Genomic DNA, 27,230 nt, shown 5'->3' with positions numbered 1-27,230 from the left:
TTTGAGTCTATTTTCTCTCTGTTGCGGTGTAAGTTCTTGCACTTTTTGGAATTAAAATGGCTTTGCCCCGAGCTCATTTTCAATATTTTCCGTATGGAATATTGCGATTTGTTCAGCTAACGAGTCATTTTTCGGCCACTGCGACGTGGGTTTCGATCAAGTCGCTTTATTACATTTCGAACCATTTCTGCTGATGATGCTGTTTTCTCCCGTCCACTTCCTTGACGTCGGGCTACGCAAGTAGTATCACGGTAACGGGCGATGGTACGCGACACAAAAGATTTATTCACATTTAGATGCTGGAGTACTCTAACGATAGCCACTTGTGGTTTTCCAGCCAAATATAAAGAAATCACACTGTCACGCTTGAATTCCATCACGAATAACTTTTTTCTTGAAAATTCTCATCAAAATGCTTTTGCACGCTTTTAAACAATATAAAGAGCTATCACTGGAATAATTTTAACAGCTGTCGAACGTGTGTCTTAGAAATTACAGCAGTCTGAAGTTGGTTGTAGTTTTTTCATCTTACCCTGTATATGCTTGAATTTTCCGCGTTTGGTGGTATATATGTTTACCTACATACATGTACACATACATATAAACATTCGTTTTTTATTTGCCAAACAAACTCCTCCACAGCCTTCCACCCTCCTTCGGGGAGGCAAAAATCACAATCATAAAAATGTTAACAAACTCAACAACAATAAACAGTAAAAAATCACCACTAAATTGTAAAAAAGTGGATAATAAGTTAATGTAAACGACAATATAACACCTCACCACTTTAACCTGAGTCACCCACAGTTTTATTGCCATACACATGGCATATGGAAGAGGGGATAGGGTGGCGCCTGAGGAATCATGGCTAATCTGCCCTTTGGGGAATTTCAACGATTTATTTTTTTTTTTTTGGTATTGACCTTTGGACACAAAAGAAAAGACGAAATAACGACCGCAATGGAAATGGAAAACTAATTCGTTGTCAACAAATCGGCTAAGTAAAACGCATAAAAACTTCAGTTCGTTTTAATAATAATTTTTATTGGAAAGTAAATGACTAATAAAAAGATGTTTTTATTACGACAAAAATGAATGAATTTGTGATGAACTTGATTAAAATTATCAAGTAATTCAATAGATTGTTAAAGTAAAACAAGTGTTGTTCGAGCTTGAGGTCTTTGGTGTTGTATTTATTTTAATATTCCAGTATTTCGAAATTCAATGAATTTCATCTTCAGGGAAATAGTTCTACAATAAAAAATAAACAAATTTATTAACTCACACATAAAAACACAAGCCTTTGAAAAAATTGAAAAATTATTAAAAAGCAGATGATACAAAAAAAAAAAGAAATTTTGTTGTTGCAAAATGGTCAGGCTTATTAGTGGAGAACGATGGTAATATTTACCAGGGGGTAAGACAGGGAATACTTAGGTTTCGAAGAGCCACCAATCCTCATCAGTTCCCTTGTTTTTTGTCTGGGATATTCTTCCCAGAAGTTATTTTAAAAATAAACAAACGTTGTTTTTATAAAAACAACAATAAAGGGATTAAGCCTGACCATTTTGCAACAACAAAAGACTATGGTATCCCAAAAGGTTTTCTTTTAATTAAATATAAATTGTAAGCTATGGAGAAGAGGTTCTGCTTGAACTTTGGGAAAACAAGTAAAATAGTATCAGTCGGTTTTGGCGACGATGTATACCCCCAGCTTTGAGTTATGATTATTAAAACTGTTGACCCCTTATGGGGCAGGTTCCGAAGCAGTTGGCCAATATTGACCAATTCGTATCTAAACTAAGATTGATAAAAATATTACAGCGTTCCAGATTTGGACTATATCGACTACTTCCTATACTTTATATGAGATATGTGCAAATTTTTGGAAAATGTGGAAATGTGAGTGAGGTAACAGATATAGCGAACCGAAGTATTATATTTCATACGTCATCTAATAAAGATAAAAAATGTTGGTATGTGCAAAATTTGAAGGAAATCTAAGGTTTATTTCCAATTTTATTCGAAACCATAAATTCCGATAAATTCATATCAGATTTCTGGTTAAGAGAAATATTTAGATATAGCAAGTTTTAAAGAATCGCCGACTTGTTTCGCAAGTTATGACAGATATAAGTATAGCAAATTGTGACCCTTTGTGGGTGAGGTACCAGAAGGGGTTGGCAGATACATATCATCTTCACAACAAATCTTGCGTTAGTAAAAATATTTGGATGTATGGAATTTGAAGAGATTTAGATGCTTATTTCGCTTTCTTTGAGCGTTTTGTTTTTCAAAAAACTTGAACCCTATGTGGGGGAGGTACCAGAAGAAATGGTCCGATGGGTACTATCTTTGTAACAGACCTTGCTTATGGAAATATTGAGATGTATCAAGCCTGAATGGAATCGAATGTTAATTTTGCATTTGATGAGCTTAATGAATATTCAAAATTTTGAACCTTTGTTGGGGAGGTACCAAGGAGTGAACCGATATATCCCAATTTCACAGCAGATATTGGGTTAATAAAAATATTGTGATGTGTGTAATTTGAATAGAACCAGTTGCTAATTTCGGATTTTATGGTCGTTTTGGCTATTGAAACTTTGACCTTTGTGGGGAAGGTACCAGAAGGAATTGTACGATACCTACCACCTTTATAACAGATTTTCTATTGATGGAAATATTGAGATGAGACAAGCCTTAATGGAATCTGATGTTAAAATACTTAAAAGAAGTGGACCGATATATCCCATCTTCACACCAGACCTTGGGTTAATAAAAATATTGTGATGTGTGTCATTTGTAGAGTAGGTACCAGAAAGAGTGGACCCATGGTACAATGATATCAAGGTAGGGCCATGGTACAATGAAGAGAAGGTAGGTCAACTTTGAAAAAATTGCAAGTATAGAGGTCTACCTGTTTGGCTTGTAATGTCAGAATTAGTATCAAAACAATAAAAAATCAAACAACTTGTTGCATTTATTTTGAAAAAATAATTGAAAACCGCGATAGTTGAATGAAAGGTCAACACTTCTTTTCAAAATCATGTACTATATATCTCTAAAGGATAATTTCGCTACAAAAACTCTAGATTTTGTCGATGCATACGTTGAAATAAACATTTTGAAAACACCCGAATTTGAATGTTTTCTGAACAATTTTTTTGTTATTGCAAAGAAAACACATACATAAACAAATAAAGATGACATCCCAACATACCAAATTGACTTGAGAATAATATTTTAATAAGCTTACAAACATAAGCCTAAAGCTTGAGAAAATCTTGAGAATGTATTGAGAAATGTTTGTTTAACAATTATAGAATAATCGAAAAGGAACCCTTATTCATAAGGTTATTCTTGTAATTGCAGAATAAGCTTACGAAAGTAATATTTTATAAAGCTTATTTTTTCAATGGTAAAATATATTTATTTATTCATTTTTTAATTATTTTACACATTTCATTCATTGATTGCCATCCCAGCTGTCACTGCATCCTGTTGCCTTGATACCTAGATGCTTTCTTTCCCCTTATTTGAGCTTCTGTATCTCCTCCACTTATTCTTCACTTCTGTTGAATTCCTGCAACTTTTTGACGCCTCCATTCTGAAATGAGATTGAAATAATTTATACTACAGATTCCCAGATTTATTATTCATCATTACCTTAGAGTTTCGTCCGGAAATGGGTCCTAAATTCGCGTGATTTTGATTTTAACCAAAGAAAATAATTTTTTGTTGACAATTTTCACAAAAAAAATCAAAACAAATTTGTCAACAAAGGACAGATTTGAGAAAAGTTTGTGCAAAAAAGTGTTTCTCAAGCATTGTTGAAAAATTCTTATGATAAACTATTTTCATAATATTATTCTCAAGCTGTATTGTATTTTTGGTATGTTGGGTGGTAGTTCTGCCCTACCTTGATATCATTGTACCATGGGTAGGGCTATGATACCATATGATTTCAATTTTTTTATTTTCTAGGCTTAATATGTCATCTTTATTTGTTTATGCATGTGTTTTCTTTTCATTAACCAAAAAATTGTTCAGAAAAAATTCAAATTCGGATGTTTTTAAAATGTTTATTTCATCGTATGCATCGACAAAATCTAGAGTGTTTGTAGCGAAATAATCCTTTAAAGATATATAGAACCTGGTTTTGAAAAGAAGTGTTGACCTTTCATTCAGTTATCGCGGTTTTCAATTATTTATTCAAAATAAATGCAACAAGTTGTTTGATTTTTTTATTGTTTTGATACTAATTCTGACATTACAAGCCAAACAGGCAGACCTCTATACTTGCAATTTTTTCAAAGTTGACCTACCTTCTCTTCATTGTACCATGAGTGGACCGATTTAATCCATCTTCACACCAGACCTTGGGTTAATAAAAATATTGGGATGAGTGAAGTTTGAAGGCAATCGGACTCTTTCATCACATTTTATAACATTTATAATTATTCAAAATTTTCATCCTTTGGGGGGAGGTACTTGAAAGAGTGGACCGATATTGTCCATTTTCGCAAATATTATGATTTGCAAAGTTGGAGCAAATTCGGATTATCCTTTTTCTTCCTGTGCAATATAATTTTTTTTTGAAAATTTCTACCTTTTGTTGCGCGGAGGGTTTACCAGAAGGAGTAAACCGATATTCCCCATCTGATAATTATATTAATTATTAGCCATATGGCTGAGAGTATAAATACCATTCTGTAAAGATTGTTAAGGTAAGAATACTTAAAACGCTTTTTTGGCTGGCTTCTTCGTAAAAGAGCAAAGAAGTTTTAGGTTAACTTCAATTTCGGCCCATAATTTATCCTTTTTAACCCTGTAATCCCTTGTTCTTTTATGAAGGACCCAGCCGAAAAAGCATTTTATGTATTGTCACCATTAGACGGAATAAAATTTCAATGTAACTAGAATTTGAAAGAACAAAAATGAAGTTTGTTAAAAATGCCTTAAATAAAAATTGAGGCGCTTTTATTAACAATAGTTTTTTCCATTTTGGTTAAAGATATCGATTTTTTTGGGAATTAACCTAATTTGACAAGCCAAAGAAAGAGTACAATTCAAAAGAAAACGATAAAAATTGACGCAAGTAAACCCGCCCAGTCTTAATCAGGACCAGGACAGTTTTTTCGGTAATGAAAAAAGTTAATGAATCGCATGCTATAAAAAATTGTAAATATAAATGTGAAAAAGTCCCTAAGTATCCCTTAACCATGTTTGATTAAGACTAGTTTACACCTCATACCAGAGAAATATTTTAAATGGATTTTCCAAATTTATATTTAGCTTATTTATAGTATATTTTTAGACGCATCATTACAATTACCCAAAAGTTTCTCAATCATTAGAGGCTTGAAACTTCATTATAACCTTCATTATAAGAACCAAATGAAGTGTATAAGTTGTAAAGTGTAATTAGTGTCTTAATTTTATTTACAATTCTTTCAAGGATAAACAAATTAATAATCTCAGTCCTCCGCCATGTCTTGGAGAATTGTTTTATAAATTTGTCAACATTTTGAAATGAATAATTGTTCGATAGTGTCCAAGCAAAAAATTATAAATAATTGCTTTATTTTCTCTCTAATAAATCTATGCAGATATTTCTAAATACGTGAGTTTGTTTTACAAATATTAAATCGTGTATTAGTTTGGCCTTGTAAAACTAATATAAACAAAAACTTTTGGTCTGTTCCAGAACTGTAAGAATGTTAACGTTTTTACTACGATAATCAATTTTTATACCCCACACCACATAGCGGTAAGGGTGTTATGCCTTTGTGCATTTGTTTGTAACATGGAGAAGGAAGCGAGATACACCCATATTTAATATTAAGGATCTTCATAGAATCAGTTTCTGAGTCGATTTGTGCATGTCATTCCATCTGTCCATGTTTTCTTGTGAACAAAATGCAGTCGCATTAGTATGAAATTTTCCAAACAATATTTGTTTGGCCAAAGGATGAATCTTTTTGTAATTGATGATAATCGGATATAATTTAAATATAGATCCCATATATCTTCAACCGATTCCGGGTGTACCAAATGGCCAACATAAGTCCATGAGACAAACCGAATTCAGCCTAGAAGCAAGTACATCAAATTTGGAGAAAATCGGTTCAGATATAGCTATAGCTTCCATATATATGTTTCATCCGATTTGGGGTTTTAAGTCTCTGACATGCGTAATATGCACTCCACAAGAATGATATTTGGTACCGGACATAATTTACTACTTAAAAATATCTCTGCCAAATTTTATCGAGATCGGTTCAGATTAGGATATAGCTCCCATATATATCTTCATCCGATATCAGGTTTATTGTGCAAGTAGTGGCTATATCAGCCCAACTGAACTAAATTTTGGCAATTACGACTGAATTCATCCTAGAAACCAGTACTTCGAATTTGCTGTAAATCGGTTCCGATGTAGCTTCCATATACAGGGTGAGATGAAAAAACTGCAACCAATTTCAGACTGCTGTCATTTCTATGCCACTCGTCCGACAGCTGTTAAAATTATTTCAGTGACAGCTCATTATATTGTTTACAAGCGTACAAAAGCAGTTAGGTGAGAATTTGGCAGAAAAAAGTTATTCGTGATGGAATTCAAGCGTGATAGTGTGATTTCTTTATATTTATTCGGCTGGAAAACCGGAAGTGGCTATCGGTAGAGCACTTCAGCATTTAAATGTGAATAAATCTTTTGTATCTCGTAACATCTCTCGTTACCGTGATACTGGTAGCGTAGCCCGACGTCAAGGAAGTGAACAGTAGAGAACAGCAACATCAGCAGAAATGGTTCGAAAAGTAAAGAAGCGACTTGATCGAAACCCGCGTAGCAGTGGCCGAAAATTAGCTCGTGAGCTGAACATATCGTGACTGCTGAATTTGGTTATCTCCGATGGGAAAACATTCCTTGTCCAGCAGTTTGTAAACAAACAAAATGATCGTGTTTCCTTGCCAAAGAGGTCAGCTGAAAGTGTGCACCTTTGGTTGACCACCAGAACACAAGCGCCGGCCATGGTGATGGTGTGGTCCGCCATAACAGCCGATGGTCGCTCTACGCTCGTATTATTCGACCGCGGCATCAGAATAAATGTCGAATATTATCGCGAAAATATTCTAGAGGATGTATTAAAGCCTTGGGCACGCAAATATTTTGGCCGCAGAACTTGGACATTCCAACAGGACTCAGCACCATCGCACTCAGTACACTCCACCCAAGAATGGTTACAAAATGAGGTTCCTCGCTTCATTTCCAGCGCACAATGGCCACCAAAATCTCCAGATACCAATCCGTTGGACTATTGTGTCTGGAGTATTTCGGAATGCAAGGTTGGCACTTAAAAGATACCAAAGTGTCGATCACCTCAAGCAAGCGCATCGCCGGAAATGGGTAAAAATACCACAGAGCGAAATTCGGGCAGCATGTGACGGTTTCATGAAATTCTTTTCCTTTGTTTCATCGTTCCTTCCATTATCATTTCCAAATAAATTTATTTTGGTTTCATCGCTCCATAGGATATTTCGCCATTTTTTCATGTACGGATCCGCACCAACCCAAATGTTCTCTTGCGAAAGATAACCTCATCATCAAATTTTTTTTACGAAGCAGTGGAACCTTTCTGGCTATTCGTCCTGGCAATTTTGCATCTGCAAGTCTTCTCCGAATTGTTTTTTTATTTTATTTTTTTGGGTTTCAACGCATTTTGGACAAAACACACTGATCTATCAAGTGATTTTACTATGGTTCTTAGGCTTTTTCCCTCTTTCTTCCATTTTGTCACTAGTCTCCTTTCTTCTGGAGAACATTGCTTATTTCGACCCATCCATCGATAATATTGTGGTGCAATTTGTTTTAATTTTGATAAGCACAATTAGTTAAATAACAAACCTCTATTAAAATGGACTCAGCCAGAAATAAATAGAATAGAAAGATGTTCTTATTATTTTGGCCAGTTAAAATACGAACTTTAGCACAAAAATAACACAGAAACAAAAAGTAACGGGATTTTTGCATTTGTTCACTTGTTGATTCAAATTTGGCATATATATGTTTGGAAATGTGGCAAAGTTGCCATATTTTACTTAAAAAACTTAACGTACTTTGCGACCATGAACATAAAACTCGGTGTACTTATTATTTTGGCCATATGTGTACCTCCTATATATTTGTTCCCTCTGAAACCAAACTATAACTGCTCTAAAGCCAAATGTTCATAGGTAGTATAATCTACTTCAAATAAATCCTTTTGTTATGGAAGATCTACTAAATAAGCATAGTGATGTAGGGTATCATATAGTCGGCCGCACCTGACTTTTGACTTTTCCTTACTGGTGTTTTTTACTTGTATATGTGTGACCATAAATTCTTATTTGCATCCATGTCCATGAATGAGTGTTAACTCTAAAATTCCTTTTTCAGGTCTACCCCAATATATTCACTAAACGTGTCCACATATTCCATATGTTATTGTTGTCGGTATGCAAATAAATAAAAGCCGAGAATAATTATTTCCACTTTTCACTTCATTTATCAAAAAACATCAATTTATAACAAAAAAAAAGAAAGAACTTATGGCAGCCACATTGCCACCAACTCAGGATAAGAATTGTAAAAATAAAACTTCGTATCCTTCGAATGATGTTATTTGTCTGTTGACATTCAAGGTGGTATTTGACGTTGCCACATTGGTATATGGCATGGAGTCGTGTTTGTCTTCGGAGGAGACACAAATGTATGTCTACAATATATAATTATATATGTACAAAAGTACAAATAGATATATGAATGTAAGGTGGTATTCAAATTGAACTTAACTATCACTACAGTGTCGTGCGAAATTGTGTAACCCTGTCTAACCAGATAAATACGTCTACGTGTAAACGAGGGCATATTTTAAAACTTCAGAAAAAAGCTGTAAACTTTGTAAAGCAAGCCGAACTTTGAATACCCTACACCATTTGGAACGAATTTGGCAAATCTCAAAAATAATAAAATCCGTTAAAAATTCTGTTAAAATCTTAAAAATACCGAATGTAGCTGCTATTTTAGGGTCTGTACGATGACATGGGCCAGCATAGATAGCTTTTGCCATAAGCCATCACAATATTCAAATGCGAAACTTTAAAAAAATCGGTGAATAATGTAGCTAAAATCATCAAAATACCCAATATCGCGAGGTACCGTTATATGGGGGCTATACGAAAACGTGGACCTGCACCGGAATTTGAAACAATTCCGGTAAATAATGTCGCTAAAATCATCAAAATACCGAATATCGGGAGGTACCCTTATAAGGGGGCTATACGAAGACGTGGACCTGCATCGACAATTTTTTGTCTTAGGCTGTAGTATTCATTACGAAGTTCAAATACCAAATTTGAAATCGTCCGGTAAATAATGTCTCTAAAATCATCAAAATACCCAATATCGGGAGGTACCGTTATATGGGGGCTATAAAAATACGTAGACCTGCACCGACAATTTTCTGTCTTAGGCTGTAGTATCCATTTTGAACTTCAAAAATCAAATTTGAAACAATTCCGGGGAATAATGTCGGCAAAATCATCAAAATACCGAATATCGGGAGGTACCATTATATGGGGGCTATACGAAGACGTTGACCTGTACAGACAACTTTCTGTCATAGGCTGTAGTATCCATTACGAATCTATAATACCAAATTTGAAACAATTTCGGTGAATAGTGTCGCTAAAATCAACCAAATACCGGATATCGGGAGGTACCGTTATATGGGGGCTGTACGAAGATGTGGACCTACATGCCTCATTTTCAATACCAAATGTCCTGCAGACAAAATATTCATTTGAGTAAAATTTTATCAAATCTACTTCATTTCGTTCGGAAGCTGGAGTGATATCCACAGACGGACAGCCGAACGGACATCGCTAAATCGACATAGAATTTTATGCTGATCAGCGTCGACAAGTCAGTATTCTTTTTTTATTAAGTTATTATTATATCGATAATATTTTACGCGCTAATTCTACGGATTATGGAACTTAAATCGGAATATTGCATTATTTACACCGGACATGTTTTCATAAAATGCATTTTTTAGATTGTCAATTTCTTGGAGTATACGTCAAATAAACTATGAATCTTTATAAAATCCGAAATGGACGAGTTAAATGATATCGACGAAACAACAAGGCGTAAAATTACTCAATGCGTTCATTCTGCTTAGACCTATCTCTAAAGGTGTGGGTACATAAGCAGCTTGAAGTCTTCGCATGACACATTTGGTGACATAACATAAAGGGATGCCAAGGCCGCACATATAATAATTCCATATAATTTGACATTAATATGCCTAGCCCTGATGTCAAGCTGCTTATGTAACCACACCTTAACAATAGAAAAAGCTTTCGATATGCGTACTGGAAATAAATTTTAATTACACCATGCAATTGTAGAATATCAAGGTACAAATTAATTGTTTCAAAATTAAGGTGAGAATACATGAAACTCTTTTTTGACTGTCTTAAGGGTGTATATACATAAGAAGCTTGAAGTCATGGCTAGGCATATTTTTTGACATTTCATAAAGGGATTAAAGAGCCGCACTAAAATCCTGCCGTAATTTTCGATTATAATTTGACATTAATAAGCCTAGCCATGACTTTAAGCATTTTATGCACTTGCACCTTAAGTCATCAGCTGGCTTCTTCGGACAACAAGAAAGAACAAAGGAGCGTAAAGGTGAGAATACATAAAATGCTTTTTTTAACTGGCTTAAGTCATCGGCTGGCTTCTTCGGAAAAAAACAAAGGAGTTATAGCTTGACTTAGTTCGATTTTATTGTATTCTCAGTTTTATGTATTCTCACCTTAAGGCCGAAATTGAACTAAGACTACCTAAAACTCCTTTGTTCATTTACGAAGAAGCCAGCCATAAGAAACGTTTCATATATTCTCACCTTTATACTTTGACCACATTTCATTTTAAAAATGTTTTATACGCAGTGCAAGAATTTTAATTAAAGTTTTAACATTCGGAATAACTGTTAGTGTTTCTTAGAAAAACAAAATGAACACACAACATTTACCCACTACTGTTAAAATATTTCCCCAAAATGAACTATCTAAAATTATCATAGAGCGACGGTATTGTTTCGAAACACCCCCAAAACAAGCTAAGAACATTGTTAATGGAAATGAATTCAAAGAAATTGTCAAATCGAAATCCAATACAGAAATGGTCACTCATTTCTTCGTAAACAAATGAAAAACATTAATTGATTGTGTTTTTCATTTTTGGTTGGTCTGAAGATGTCCTCACTGCACACATTAAGGGTCATTAGGAGAACTACCAGACAATTAATGTAAATACATCAGTTAAGAAGACAAAATTGGTTTCGAGGATATAGAAATTTTCCAAATTACATTAAAGACAATTTATTATTAAAGAAAATTGAGTAGTTTTTTTATTTTCCAGGAAAGTTTTTATGGAATTTTTTGGGAAGGAATTGGCATTAAAAAGAAGGATTTTTAATTAAATCATGTCGGAAAAATTAGTCTACATTTTCTAACACATTTATTAGAATTCTGTACACAGAGTTTGTACTGGGTTCTATCCCTGGTACAATAAGGAGGTACAACTGCTTCGAAATCTACAGAAATACAGCCCTGAAACTCTGCCCGCTTTCTATCAAAATTATTAACAAATATATGCAACAAGTTGTTTTCATTTATTTTTATATTTTCCTCATTTTTTAAAACGAGTAGAATAGCGCGAAAAATAAATGAAAGCATTGATTTTCTTTCAAAAATATTGCTTTGTTCCAGAACCTGCAAGATTCTACTAGTTTCGCAATTTTTTTTTTTTTTTTTGGATATCATAAAGGAAAAATCGGTTATAATGGTAACATGATTTACATTCTTGGAGTTCTGGTTTTGATTCTGATTTTAACTGTTAAATCCTTCGATTCCATGACAAAACTGGTTAAAAGCTTTAATGCGCTATTTATTTATGGATTTATGAATATACATTTTGACAATGAGATGTTATCAAATTTATAGTTTTGAAAAAATTGTAAACATATGATTGCATGACTTTACCTTCTTAAGAAAGGTTGCTCAACTTCAAAGAAACTCGAAAAATGCAACTCTGTGCTGGAGTCTTGTAGTGTCAAATAGACTTTTAATTATTTATTTTATTTATTTTAATTTTTTTTTTTAAATAAAATTCTTATATTGGAAAAACCCCGCGAAACAAGGGTGGAATTTTGGGGTTATTCCACAAGATTGAATCAAAAATAGTAGGACCATATAGTTTTATCACAAATTTGAAATATTTGTTACCCATTTCGTCAAAAATTTGCATTTATTTTTCAACCAAATTTGAAAGAATCTCAAATTATTGTATTTTTTTATTCAAAATAATACACACAAATACAGAAAATGTCTATATATTTTGACAGAATAAGGGCACAAAAAGAAAAAAATTGAATTTAGGGGGTAGCTTTGTTCTACCTTCTGTAATTATGCCATGGTTCTACCATGACTGAGAGTTAAGGTGAGAATACATAAATGGCTTAAGTCATCGGCTGGCTTCTTCGGAAAAGAACAATGGAAGCCAGCCGATGACAAAGAAACCAGCCGATGGCTTAAGCTAGCCGAATTAGCGTGTTATGTATTTTAACCTTTAGGGTGGATATACATAAAGCGCATATTTGGCTCGCTTAAGTCATCGGCTGACTTCTTCGTAGATGAACAAAGGAGTTTTAGGTTTCCTTAGTTCGATTTTGGCCCTAGGCTCCTTTGTTCATTTCCAAAGAGGCCAGCCGATGACTGAAGGGTTCAAGTACATAAAACGCTTGAAGTCATGGCTTGGCATATTAATGTCAAATTATAATGGAAAACGACGGCAGGATTTTAGTGCGGCTCTGTAATCGCTTTGTGAAAAGTCACAAAATATGCCTAGCCATGACTTCAAGCCTCTTATGTACTTAGGCCTTAAGCCAGACAGATAAGCACTTTATGCATTCCCACCTTTAGCAAATTTTTGCTGGAAAAAATTTTTCTTGCAATCACTTGGAGGAGTTTTAGATTGACTTAGTTTGATTTTGGCCCATAATTCATACTTATGGACCACGCTCCTTTGTTCTTTACGAAGAAGCCAGCCAGTGACTTAAGCCACTAAAAAAAGTCTTTTAAGGTGTGAACACATAGTGCAATGACCAATCACAATAAATCTGAAATATAAAACATATTTCACATTTTTGTGATTGGTCAATCGGGGTTAATACGGAAAGAGATTTTGTATGTAAACGTACTTTTAGCTTTATCCATGGTAGAAGAATAAAGGTAGATGCATCAACGCTTGGGAACATTGATATGTCAAAATTTTTAAAACGTTTTATCAAAAATAAGTAAATTTTTAAAAGTTTTATAGTCTTATACGACGCAAATTGGAGGTTGTTATAACATGCATTTTTCAACAATTTTTAAAAATTAAAATTATTTTTCATTCAACATTTTCAATTCCAAAATCGGTTTAACAGTTCATTGTCCCAGCAGCTGTGTCGATGCGACAGCCTGTATTCTTCTACCATGGCTTTATCGCTACATCATTTTTTGCTATTTTTTGGAATCTCTTATGGTTGTGTATATACAAACACCAGCTGAGCGGCTTTTATATCCCCTTAGGTTAACCCACTGGATCATTTAAATCTTGTTGGTTAGACTTTAATACTGTAACATACTTTTACTGGGAAAGTAATCTGATATATCCATTATGTGTTTATTATTTTGACCCCTTAAATATGTTACGATATACCAATGCAATATTGTTAGAAAATATTTGTATATATTCAGATTGAATATAAACAGCAAATGTTATTACAAAATCAAAAACTATACAATAATATTTACATATAAACACTATGCATTACTCAGAGAGAATTCCATACGACTTTCTCAATAATCATTTAATTGACTGACATTTCAATGAACCCATCAACAAAAAAAAATATTTACTGTGCGTTTACAAGCCATATTAACGTTCCTAGATAAATGTCCTGCGTACAAAAAAAATAGTATTCAAATGGAAGTGGGTCATCATTCATTCGGTTGTACCCTGATGAGGGCGCTGTAGGTATGTTTGAACAAATGTTTGTGTATGTCCACACGTTAGTGTAATCAACAATAGCCAGTGATACATTTTCAGATCATTACTTCCTTTTATTTGGGTTAAATAAATAGTCGACTGTTTCGAAAATTACAGCCTATGAACTCAGTGAACAACAATGACATCATCTTCGAAAGCGCACATGACCCACCAATAGCCTAACGAGCTTCATTGGCCAATTCTGTTGGTCTTTTCAAAAATTAAACACCAGTAGCCGAGCCGAGGCGTTTCATTTTGTTTATTCTAGTCGGTGGGGAGTTTTTATTGCTTGCGCGAATTAATGTTTGAATTAAAAATTATATATAATATCGCGTGCTATTCATTCATAATGTTTACATTTGTCATTTTATCGATTTATTTCAGTTCAGCAGTAAGTTGTGTCAGTTGCACACAACATTTAAAAGTATTCACGTGTTGAATTTGTCCATGCCATGGTAGGAAAATGAAATTCATTTGGCCTCTTGCAGGCAAGAATGTTGGACAATCTAGTATTCTAGCAAATCAAAAAGTCTTTTTTTAATTTCACACTTTATTTTCTTTTCTTGTGTGCGAAAAATATTAAGGTGAGAATACATAAAACGCTTTTTGGATTGGCTTAAGTTATCGGCTGGCTTCTTCATAAAAGAACAAAGGGGTGTAGAGCGAACAAGAGTAAATTATGGACCGGAAGTAAACTAAGTCAACCTAAAGCTCCTTTGTTCTTTTACGAAGAAGCCAGCCCATAAATTAAACCAGTCAAAAAAAAACGTTTTATGCATTTTCACCTTAATACTATTTTTGGTTTGAAATTCTCGGCATCTGCATACTAATAAAAACAACACGGAACATAAAGTAATAGGTTCAGAGAACAATTTGGATAGTAGAAAAAAAATGACCATTTTCCTCTTACCTGGTACGATGGATGTACCTTAGGCCAGTTTTGGGTGACTTATGACTTCTGCATCAACATAAAATTCTCCCTTAACAAACACTGACCTCCGGTTGTGGTATAATTGAAATTAATAAAAAGCAAAGACCCAACATACAAAAATTTATCCCGCATTTACTATACACTTGCCACTCACAATTTTTTCAACGCTCAAATACAAACGTTCAAAAACTCGACTATTATCTGTTTACTTTTTCTGCAACTACTTTCTAAGAGGGTAAAGTAGTAGCATGGTACAAGAATACAGATAGATGCATCAACGCTTGGGAACCTTGATATGTCAAAAATTGTAAAATGTTTTTTCAAAACTAAATATATTTTTATATTTTTTCATAATAAAATTAGGAAGGTCAAGTCATTTCAAATAAGCATTCCCATCTTTGCGTTTTCTGTAATTTACCTTGTCCAACTCCACTGCATAGAAAGTAGGTTTCCATCTCTGATTTGTGTATGAACAATGGATTTATAAATAAATATTAATTAAGATGTTGCCCAATGAATAATTTTGAAAAAAAAATTGTAAACATATGATTGCATGACTTTACCTTCTTAATTCTACCATGTAATTTTTTCTTATACGACGCCAATCGGACGTTATTATAATATGTATTTTTTTAACAATTTTAAGTAATTTGAATAATTTTTCATTCAAAATTTTATTTTCAAAATTGGTTTGACATTTCATTGTCCCTGCAACTGAGTCAATGAGACTACCTGTATTCTACCTTGGGTAGTTGCATTCAAGAAAACCGTAAAAAGTAATCATTCAGTATCCCAGCAAAAACTTGCAAGCAATCAGCTGATCTGTCAAAACAAAACAATTTGCGCGCCATAAACAAAAATAAAGCATGCTAAAATACAAACCAAGCCGAAAAACAAATCAATTACCCAAGCGATTTCCAACATTGACATTTTTAAATTCCTTGCCCAGCGGAAAGCGAAGAAGAAGGATTGCAAGTAATTGCAAGAAGAAATTTGTCCAGCAAGAATTTGCAAACTCTCTGTGAAAGAACTGTCAAAAATCCAATCTCTTATCTCTTTCGCTTTCAGAATTTTTGTGTTGGATTATAATAAAAATTGTCAACAATTCTCTGCAAGAAAAATAATGAAAAATAATTGTCGAGCATCGTTCTCTTTTTCTGAACTTTTGTTTTAACAGTATCAAATTGTGTTTCCTGTAACAGTATACAACAATTGTCACAAATTTTAGGGCAACCAGACACGCCTTATATACATCCGGTTATTTTTTTCGTGGTCGGCCGGAGCATTAAATTTTGTACTGAAATACGCTCGGCCAAGTTTTTCAACAGAAAACAAATCATTTTACTTTTAGGAAGCGCGCAACAATTGTGTAATTGTTTTTGCAATTGTCGAGATGCCTAAGTCACAAAGACAAATGGTGTTATTTTGACAGTTAATACATGAACACATGGTAAAATTAAGAAGGTAACGTCATGCCATCATATGTTTGACATTTTTTCAAATTATATTTTTGTCAACATCTCATTGTCAGAATGTTTATTTACAAATCCATTGTAAATAAAGAAATCAGAGATGGAAACTGATTTTCAAACTAGTTAAATTTGACAAGGCATATTAAAAAAAATGCAGAGCTGTATATTATTATTTGAAATGAGATTACCTTGATTTGATCGTACCATGCATCAACTGTAATGTCCCGTCTCTTGTATGGCAACCTATTAAATTCAATTTAGACTCGTTCCTTTCCAAATTTTATTTATTAAATTTTTTTTGTACGGTGCAACTGAAAAAGCTCAAAATGGAATCCTTCTCAACTTAATTATTGGCGAAAATCTCCACAATTGCCATTTTTAGAGGCATTCTCATAAATTGTAAGCAGGGTACAATAATTTTCATGGTAGACCTATATAAATCAGCTGCATACAATTTTATACATACAAAATTATAATATTATTTTGTGCGATTCTCTAAAGGTGGGAATACATAAAGCGGTTATTTGGCTGGCTTTTTTCGGAAATGAACAAAGGAGCCTGGGACCAAAATAGAACTAAATTAACCTAAAACTCCTTTGTTTCTCTACGAAGAAGCCAGCCGATGACTTAAAACGCTTTTTTGACTGGCTTAAGTTATCGGCTTCATAAAAGGATAAAGAAACGTAGGGTTAACAAGTATAAATAATGGGCGGAAATTGAAGTAAGTCAACCTAAAGCTCCGATTACTTAAGGTGGTAATACATAATGCGCTTATTTGGCTGGCTTAAATAATCGGTTGGCTTGTTTGAGAGGAACAAAGGAGTTTTAGGTTGACTTAGTTCGATTTGGCTCTAGGCTCCTTTGTTAATGTCCGAAGAAGATGACTTCAGCCAGCTAAATAAGCGATTTATGTATTACCACCTTTAAGCATACTAAAAAAGTCTTTTATGTGCTCTCACCTTTAAGCCAGTCAAAAGGTATTTAGTCATACTAGAAAATCATTATTGCGAAGAAAAGTTTCAACAAAACAAAATAACTTATTATTATAGTGTTTGAATACCGATGAAATAAAAGACAAGTCATGGGCTGGCTTCTTCGGAAAAGAACAAAGGAGCGAAAGGCAAAATTTAACTAAGTCAACCTAAACTCCATTGTTCCCATGGTAGTAGAATGTATGTAGACGCATCGACACATCTGCTGGGACAATGAACTGTCAAACCAATTTTGGAATTGAAAATGTTGAATGAAATATTATTTAAATTTATAAAAATTGTTGAAAAACGCGAATTATAATAACCTACGAATGACGTCGTATAAAAACAAAAAAAACATATAAAAATCTACTTATATTTGAGAGAACATTTAAAATTGTTTGACATATCAATGTTCCAAAGCGTTGATGCATCTACCTGTTTTCTTCTACCATGATTGTTCCTCTACGAAGGCAGCCGATGACTTAAGCCAGTCAGAAAAGCCTTTTATGTACCCCCACCTTAACTTTTGTTTTCTTCTTTTATGTATTTTATCTACTACGCCCATCCCTATTTACCTGTCATCGACTAGGACTGAGTTGCCACAAACTTGTTGCATTAGTTATTGATAGATGTGAAGTTACAATCATCTAGCTTCAGAGTTGCATTTTTCAAATTTAATTAATCTGTCCTTCCTTTGTGTTATTGATTCATAATTAAAAAAAAGACTCAAAATATTTTTAGAGACATTCGAAACTGAATATTTTTCGATGACATCATGGTGATTAAACATATTTTCTGAATAATTTCCTTAAATCATTAAACTATTTTATTATTATATTTATTATAATTGTTGGCTATTATCAGCTATAGCACCACCAAATTTCCCTCATGATTGCGCCACATGTTATATAACATGCATTCTTACAATTGAAGGTGCTATTAAACCAATAGAAATTTCATTGAATTACTTATGAGTTTATTTTAGGAGCGCTTACTTTAAAGCCATTGGTTAGGGTCCATTAATTGTAAGGCATGTATGTACTCTTACGCTATTTACATGTGTATTTGTGTAAATATCTGTTGTAATTTGATTACAAAGATTACACTTTCGATGGATTCTTTAACATGCAGAGTACGAAGACATACAGACAATAGCACCTAACGAATCGAATAAATAAACAAACAAAGAAGCAGTTTAAGAATAATTACTTAATAGCTAGCGTTCTTAAAACAAATACAATTTTTTTGACTTTCACTATTAATTTAATGTTTTTTTTTGTTTTTATCGAAGTACTTAATATGTCTGTATCACGTTAAACATCAATGAATATTGAATATCCGTCGTTCACTTAAGGAGGAAGTTACTTCTAGCACCATTTTCCATTCCACAAAAATGCCAACACCTTTGAATTTCTCCTACTCAAACCATTCTCAAAATACCTATCATGGTTCATTGAACTTTTAAGGCTACACCGAAGAAAAGTTCATAGCATTGAAGTTATGGAAATGCTATACAAATATTTGAGGAAACCACCTCTATTCCACCAATAAATTAAAGAAAACATTTCTCAGCATAACAATAGCTGAGAAAAAGCAAGAAATAACATTACTAGAATCAAACAAACTTATTGTCCAGACATTCGGTTTTTTTTTGCATTAACTATCTTAATTTGAATAAATTTTTGCAATATCGTCGTTTCATTAATGCACGAAATTAAACTGAATTCAATCTGGATTTAGAAACTTCAATATGGCAATGCTGTCGAAAAAAAAAGCGAAACTAACCTAGCGTTTACACAAGTCCCATTGTTTTAAATCAGAGTTGTATTTTGGCTATGTTGGCTAAATGTTTTTCTCACTGTCTTGATTTTTTCAAAGACAACAAATTCTAAAAAAAAATACATTTGGAAAAATTCGTTAAAAAATACAATCATATTTATTACAAAAAGGAAAGAATAGAACACAATTGAGGAATATTGCGAGTATTATTCAAGACCCTGAAGGTGCATAACAAACCTTTTTACTAGCATATATCATCTTCCTAAAAGAACAAATAAGCCTATCCATCTCTGCATTTTCTACCTTTCACTGAATAAAAAAACGTTTCCATCTCTGATTTTTGTTTATTCAATGGATTTACAAATATATTTTGACAATGAGATGTTGTTAAATGAATTATTTTGAAAAAATGTAAAAATATGATAGCATGACTTTACCTTCTTAATTCTACCATGGTACTAACCTTACCATTTTCCAACTTTAAACCCATTGCTGTATTCTAAAAACCCGCTAACAGCCCTTTGCTGTATTCTAAATACTTGTAGGTAAATTTAAGAGATGACAGGCACAAATGGCTGTACATGAAGCTTTTGTACACATTTTCTACTAGAAAAAATTACCCCAGTAAAAATTACCCATGGTACAATTATTTCACGGTGGTCTCATTTCAAATAAACATATCCAAATTTGCATTTTTTTCTGCAATTTATCTGGTCAAATTTAGCTGCATATAAAGCAAATCCTCATACCTGATTTGTGTATATGCAATGGATTTATGAACGTACACGTTGACAATTTCTCTGTTCCAGAACCTGCAAGAATCTACTAGCTTTATATTCCTTTTTTATATCATAAAGGAAAAATCGTTTATCGAAGTAAACCTTTTTACATTCTTACGGTTTTAGAACACAGCAAATGTCATTTTATCATCGGAATAATTAAAAAAGGAAAATTGTGAACATATGGCTGCACAGGAATACCTTCTTAATTCTACAATTGGGTTACCTTTTATTTTTGAAACTTTGGTAAACGTTAATCAATAAAGTATTATAGTTTTGTAATAAAATGCAATATAATCAAAGAAAAAACATATACATATGTGTGACAGCAATGTGTGTGACATACACACAGAAGTACACATGGATAATAAAAATGACAGCAACTATTTAAACTCCATTCCGTCTGATAATGTCTAAAGTCGCAAGCGTTTCGCAATGGTTGTGTTTACACTTTGCCATCGAACAACAATAAAGGTGGGACGACATAAGCAGCTTGACATCTTGGTATGACATATTGAGTGATACATTATAAAGAGATGTCGGAGTCGAAATCAAGTTATGCTGTCGCTGTCCAGTATAATTTGGCACTAAGATGTCATGCAACGCTGCCAAGCTGCTTATGTATCCCCATCTAAAAATTGAATTTGTTCATGTCAATATATTGGAACATGCTTTATTTTCTTTGTGTCACCAATTACTCAAGAAATTACCAACTACGGCTGTAATACTATTCTTATTCATATTTAACAGCATTCTTCGAGTAGGGAACTTCTCGTCTGCATAGAAAGAATCTGAAATAGTAATGATTTCGAAACCTGTAAATCATATAAACCCATCAGTCTTTTATCTGTACTCTCAAAATGGTTCGAAACAACATTACTAAAGGTGGGAATACATAAAGCGCTTTTTTGGCTGGCTTCTTCGTAGAGGAACAAAGAAGTTTTAGATTAACTTAGTGCGATTTAGGCCCTAGGCTCCTTTTTTCATTTCCGAAGAAGCCCGCCAAATAAGCGTTTTATGTATTCCCACCCTAAGATAGTTAACTCTATTATATTACGAGTAGCTATATTATTCTCGACCACCAATTCGGCTTCCGTGAGAACACAGCACTGTTGAGCAAGTACACCGGACAATCACAAAATTTTAAGGTGAGAATACATACAACGCTGTTTTGACTGACATAAGTTATAGGCCGGTTTCCTCGTAGATAAAGGAGCTTTAGGTTGACTTAGTTCGATTTTTGGCCCTATGCTCCTTTTTTCTTTTCCGAAGAAGACAGCCGTTGTCTAAACCAGTCAAGAAAGCATGTTATGTATTTTCACCTTTAGAATGACATTCGAAAGGTTGGAATTTTGTTCCGCGTTATTTATAGACTTTTCCCAAGCCTTTAACAGAGTTTTGCATCTTAGGCTGGAAATACATAAAGATCATATTTGGATGGCTTAAGTCATCGGCTGGCTTCTTCGTAGATGAACAAAGGACCTTTAGGTTGACTTAGTTCGATTTTTGGCCCTATGCTCCTTTTTTCTTTTCCGAAGAAGACAGCCGTTGTCTAAACCAGTCAACAAAGCATGTTATGTATTCTCACCTTTAGAATGACATTCGAAAGGAAGGAATATGGTTCCGCGTTATTTATAGACATTTCCCAAGCCTTTAACAGTGTTTTGCATTGCGAAACTTTACCTAAAAACAGTCATAAGCTTTTTTGGTAGCTTTTTGTCAATTCGTACATTTGTTGTTTAATCGAAAGACATACTTTCAAATTCAAGAAAAATGGAGTCCCTCAGGGTAGCATCTCGAATTCTGTACGTGATATTTACTGCCGATATGCCCGCAACCAATGAAACTCTTACCTCAACATTTGCTGATGATACTGTTTTGATTATTATACACAAGGATCCTATGATAGCGTCGGAAAAACTACAAACCCATGCAGATCTTCTCGAGAATTGACTGGCAAGATGGAGAATGTCAGTAAATGTAAGGTAGTATATACACGTTATTTTGCTCTAAGACGTGAACTTTAAAATATCTCGGAATGCCCCTGGACCAAAGACTTACTGGAAGCAATACATCAATCCAAAAAGCACGCAAATTAAACTAAAAAGGTCAATCTCGACTGGTTAATTGGTATACGGTTTTCTATTAAATTAGAATACAAAGTCCTATTATATAAGACTGTAATAAAGTAAATTTGGACTTATGATATACAGCTCTGAGGGAACAGCTAGTGCCTCTAACGTAAAAAAGCTACAAAGTAAGCTATAAAGAAGACAATCAAACATTATTCGATCTACTACATGTGCACCTGGGTACATAATAAAGGCAAACATCCATAAGAACCTTAACATACATACTTACCGTTGAAGAAGAAATAAAGAATATTTGCCGAAAGTAGGAGTTGGCCCACCAACTCCTATTATTCAGAGGACACGATAGACTGTGTAGACGTGACACCATCGTAGAAGAATAAAGGTGGATGCATCAAAGCTTGGGAACATTGATATATCAAAATTTTTAAAATAGTTTTTCAAACATCAATCGATTTTTATATGTTTTCTTATATGATGCTAATCGGAAAATATTATAATATGCGTTTTTCAAAAATTTTTACAAATAGAACAGTGTCGGTTAGTTTCTTCGGGATACCATAGTATTTTGTTTTTGCAAAATGGTCAGCCTTAATCCCTTTATTGTTGTTTTTATAAAAACAACGTTTGTTTATTGGTGGAGAACGATGGTTATGTTTACCAGGGGGTAGGGCAATTCCCTTGTTTTTGTCTGGGATATTCTACCTACAAGTTATTTTAGAAATATCTTCACTTGGGTAAAAAATGTTGTTTGTCATAGAAGTTATTTTTAAAATTACTTCTGGGGAGAATATCCCAGACAAAAAACGACAACAATTATGGGATTAAGCCTGACCATTTTGCAACAACAAAAATTGTACAAATTTGAATATTTTTTATTATAATTTTTTAATTTCAAAATTAGTTTGACTATGCGACTACCTGTATTCTTCTACCATGTCAATTCCATTGCGTATATGTCAAATGAAGTCGACTTTCTAATCTAGTGAATTTTATTTGACGTATACGCAATGGATAGTTAAAGTCAATTCTACTTAGAAAGTGTAAACATGTTTCTACAAAGACGCAAGGCCGATCGATGTCGTATAAGAAAACTTATAAAAATATACTTAGCTTTGACAAAACATTTTAAAAATTTTGACATATCAATGCTTCCACAAACCGGAATAAATCCACATTAAGCAATAAATTCTGACAATGATGGTTAATCCGGATAAAATGTTGTGTCTAAACGCGCTATAAGTTGATATTACGGTCATGGTAGTAGAATATAGGTGGACGCATCGACACAGCTGCTGGGGCAATGAACTGTCAAATCAATTTTGGAATTGAAAATGTTGAATGAAAAATTATTTAAATTTGTAAAAATTGTTGAAATACGCGTAGTATAATAACCTCCGAATGACGTCGCATAAGAAAACATATAAAAATCTACTTATATATGAAAAGACATTTAAAAATTTTTGACATATCAATGTTCCTAAGCGTTCATGCATCTACCTGTATTCTTCTACCATGATTACGGTTCTGCAAGAAGCTACTAGTTTTGCTTGTTTTTTTTTAATATCATAAAAACAAAATCGGTTATCGTAGTATAATGTTTTACGTTCTTGCAGTTTTGTAGTAGAGCAGGTGTAAACACCAAAAGGGACATGGTTGGATTGCGATATTATACATTTGACATCACCATTTGATTTCACCACTTCTCTATAATTGGGCAATTTAATTCTGCCAGTAAACTCCTGCCTCTAAATGCATGTCAATGTCCAGTTTATGATCGGCCATCTCTGGACATTGACATTGGTAACAGTTCAATAACATAACCTTTCCAAATTGTTACTTGACTTGTGATTTGAATATTTTACGAACTTTTCAAATACCGTAATTAACAGTCATCAAAAGATACATATGTAATTGATTTTAAACGACGGTCAAGGTCTTTTGAAGAAAGGTGAAACAGAATTGAAGAAAGTACGTATAACAGGCTTTAAAATATTGAACGAAAAAAAGAAAAACACGTGCTCAAGTTTCCCAGCAACCAATGGTGAAGTTTTTTGATCCCACGATAGCAAATAAATAATAAATCGGTTTCTACGGATTCCAATACTTCCAATAATTGTTGGCATAAAATAGCTTTGTGGGTTACGCAAATACCGCCACAGATTAGTACATCATTTTTTTACTTACTCATTTTCACGTGAACGCAGAAAAACTGGTGTATTCCTAGATCCTGAACTGCCTGTAGTGGACTTTTGCGGGCTAACCCGTCTCATGTTGTTTATGAGACTGCGGGAACGTGGCAATGTGGCGACATGTTGTGGTTGACTTCGGGATGTTGGGGTAACAGACTTGCCACCACCTGTGGAGCGACGTGTCCTGGCAGCGACACGACCTCGACTACCACTGGAGCCTTTGTAACTGCCGCTGCCACTGCTACCACCACTGCTGTTGTTCAGTTGGGGTACGCTAGAGGCCCGTGTTACCATTTTCATTTGTTTTAATTTTCAAAATTTCCCAAATTTATTTCACACTTTGACATTTGACCATTTACAAAAACAAAAATTGAGTAATCACAAAAGTAGTTCTCACTTCGAACCATTTACATTGACGCCTTGTGTATTTTATTCTTTTTAAATATTTTATAACATTAACGCATGTATATTAACACATTAATTACAACGGCGTCGATGACGTCTAGCTTTGCAAAATGCATTAAATTCTATTAAATATTCACCGTTATTCCGTTTTTTTTTAATTTATTTTTCTTAACCGTTTGAAGGGTTGTTATTACAATTCATCATTATTTCATTGGAAATTATTAATTGCGTTTCAAGACTTCGAACACACAACCGTACACTCGCGCCACATTCTGCCCACACCCATGCAGATAAACACCTTTAAATCGTGGAAAACCGTTTTGTTTTTAATATTTTCAAAATTTCCGTCCGTTGACGTTTCCAATTCCAAATTTCAACTCTCACTAAATTTCCCGCTATAACTGCCCATCAGTTTTATTCAAATTCTATTGTCCACCGTCTTACTATTTCAGGTCCTTGTGTGCGAGAGTGAGATTTATGGTAATTTTTCTCCTGAGCGCCCAGTGAAACCAGCGAAACCCTACAACAATTCATTCATTAATGTCGTCTATTTGCAGGCACAAACACCTGCTGGACATTGTCCAATGCTGTGGTTAAGTGAGAGCAGAGAGAGAGTCCTATTAGAAAGTGCTATTGTTCTATGTCGCTCTTTCTCTCTCATCGTCCTAGCATGCATATTTCAATTTGATTCTAATAACCTTGTCCCATGACATGTCTCAGTATGTTAGGCATTATTCATAGTTAGTAACTGGTTTTACTAATTGTCAAGTTTTAGTGTTTTGATTAAGTGTAGTACATATGTGTGTTATTTCGAAGGGTGGTACAAAAATGTCGAACGATGAGCTTTTCCTGAAAGTTAATATTACAAACGGGAAATTATTCAGTGTTAGATTTATTTATATATTTTTTAATTCCCCTTATAAAGGCTTTCTGTTTTTGAGAGCATCTTTTTGGGAGAAGTACTTAACTTTTTTCGTCTATAAGCAAACCCTATTGCTGCTGTTAGTTGTGTTAGTCCTCATATGAGGTTTTATTTTCGAGCATTCTGTAAGGATCCAAAACCGATATAATCATATAATTTACTGAAACGAATTTAAAGGTGAGAATACATAAAACTCTTTTTTGACTGACTTAAGTCATCGGAGTGTAGGGTCAAAATCGAACTAAGTTAAGCGAAAACTCCATTATTCCTCTACGAAGAAGTAAGCCAATCAAAAAATTTATGGAATTTATGTTGACAATCTTTTACGAGTACAATAGCTAAATAAGCCGCGATATCATCGATCTTTTTACCCTCTTCCGCAAAATGACACATACTGAAGCCTAACATGACTCATGAGACTAATATTTTACTTCTCTGTTTTAGATTATAAGGTGAGAATACATTAAACGTTTTTTTTTTTTTTGACTGGCTTAAGTCATCGGAAAAGAAGAAAGGAGCGTTGGGCCAAAATTGAACTAAGTTAACCTAAAACTCTTTTGTTTCTACACGAAGAAGCCAGCCGATGACTTAAGCCAGATAAAAAAGCGTTTTAGGTATTCTCACCTATATTCTTCCTTGACTTTTATACCCCCTAAAATGCGGGAAAATTACAGAATATTTTGTGGGAGATAAATCTTAAATATCTTGCTAGTTGTACGCTCAAATTTTTAGGAAGAACTACAGAATATAAAGTCAACAATACAGGGTGAGGTGAAAAAACTGCAACAAAGTCAAATGCCATAATGTTTACATTTTTTTTTTTAATTATATTGAACGAAAGCAAAAAATTTCGGAAATAGCTTCAAATTTTAGAAAAAGTTTAGATTTGTTCGAATTGGTCACCTTTGGCACGAATTATGGCCTTCAAACCGTCAAACGTTACCCGAATTTTGGCCCATTCCAGGCGATACGCTTGCTTGATATGATCAACACTTTGGTATTTTTTAGTGCCAACCTTGCTTTCCAAAATACTTGTGTCTGAAGTATTTTGGAAAGCAAGCAAGAAAGATTGATATCCAGAGATTTTGGTGCCCATTGTGCGCTGGAAATGAAGCGAGAAATCTTATTTTGTAACCATTTTTTGGGTGGAGCGTGCTGAGTGCGATGGTGCTGGTGCGGCCAAAATGTTTGCGGCTTTTATACACCCTTCAGAATATTTTCCCGATAATATTCGGCATTTATTCTGATGTCACGGTTGATTTATACGAGCGGAGCGACCATCACCATGACCGGCGCTTGAGTTCTGGTTGACAACCGAAAGTGCACATTTTCAGCTGACCTCTTTGGCAAGTAAACACGATCATTTTGTTTGTCTACAAACTGCTGGACAACGAATGTTTTCCCATCGGAGAAAACCCACTTACTTGATGTCGGGCTTCACTACCAGTATCACTGTAACGAGCGATGGTACGAGACATAGAAGATCTATTCACATTTAAATGCTGGAGTGTTCTAACGATAGCCACTTGTGGTTTTC

The 27,230-nt window shown here is 33.9% G+C and overlaps 1 protein-coding gene across 3 annotated transcripts in view; it reads right to left on the bottom strand.

The window, feature by feature from the left end:
* LOC101898368 (kinesin-like protein KIF12) overlaps nt 1-25,165 on the bottom strand; it is a 44,932-nt gene extending 19,767 nt beyond the window's left edge. For 2 of the 3 annotated variants that reach the window (XM_059128464.1, XM_059128465.1), the window contains exon 1: nt 24,362-25,164. In XM_059128464.1, coding sequence (XP_058984447.1) covers nt 24,362-24,666 — 305 coding nt within the window. In that variant the 5' untranslated portion in view covers nt 24,667-25,164. Of the gene's footprint in view, nt 1-24,361 lie in introns of all 3 variants that reach the window. The other variant, XM_059128466.1, reaches the window with a different exon arrangement.
* Between the last annotated feature and the right edge of the window lie 2,065 nt (nt 25,166-27,230).

Source organism: Musca domestica, unplaced genomic scaffold (assembly GCF_030504385.1).
Source record: "Musca domestica strain aabys unplaced genomic scaffold, Musca_domestica.polishedcontigs.V.1.1 50, whole genome shotgun sequence".
NCBI lineage: Eukaryota > Metazoa > Arthropoda > Insecta > Diptera > Muscidae > Musca > Musca domestica.
The sequence above is the reverse complement of the archived record's forward strand: the minus strand, read 5'-3'. Positions and strand labels throughout refer to the sequence as shown.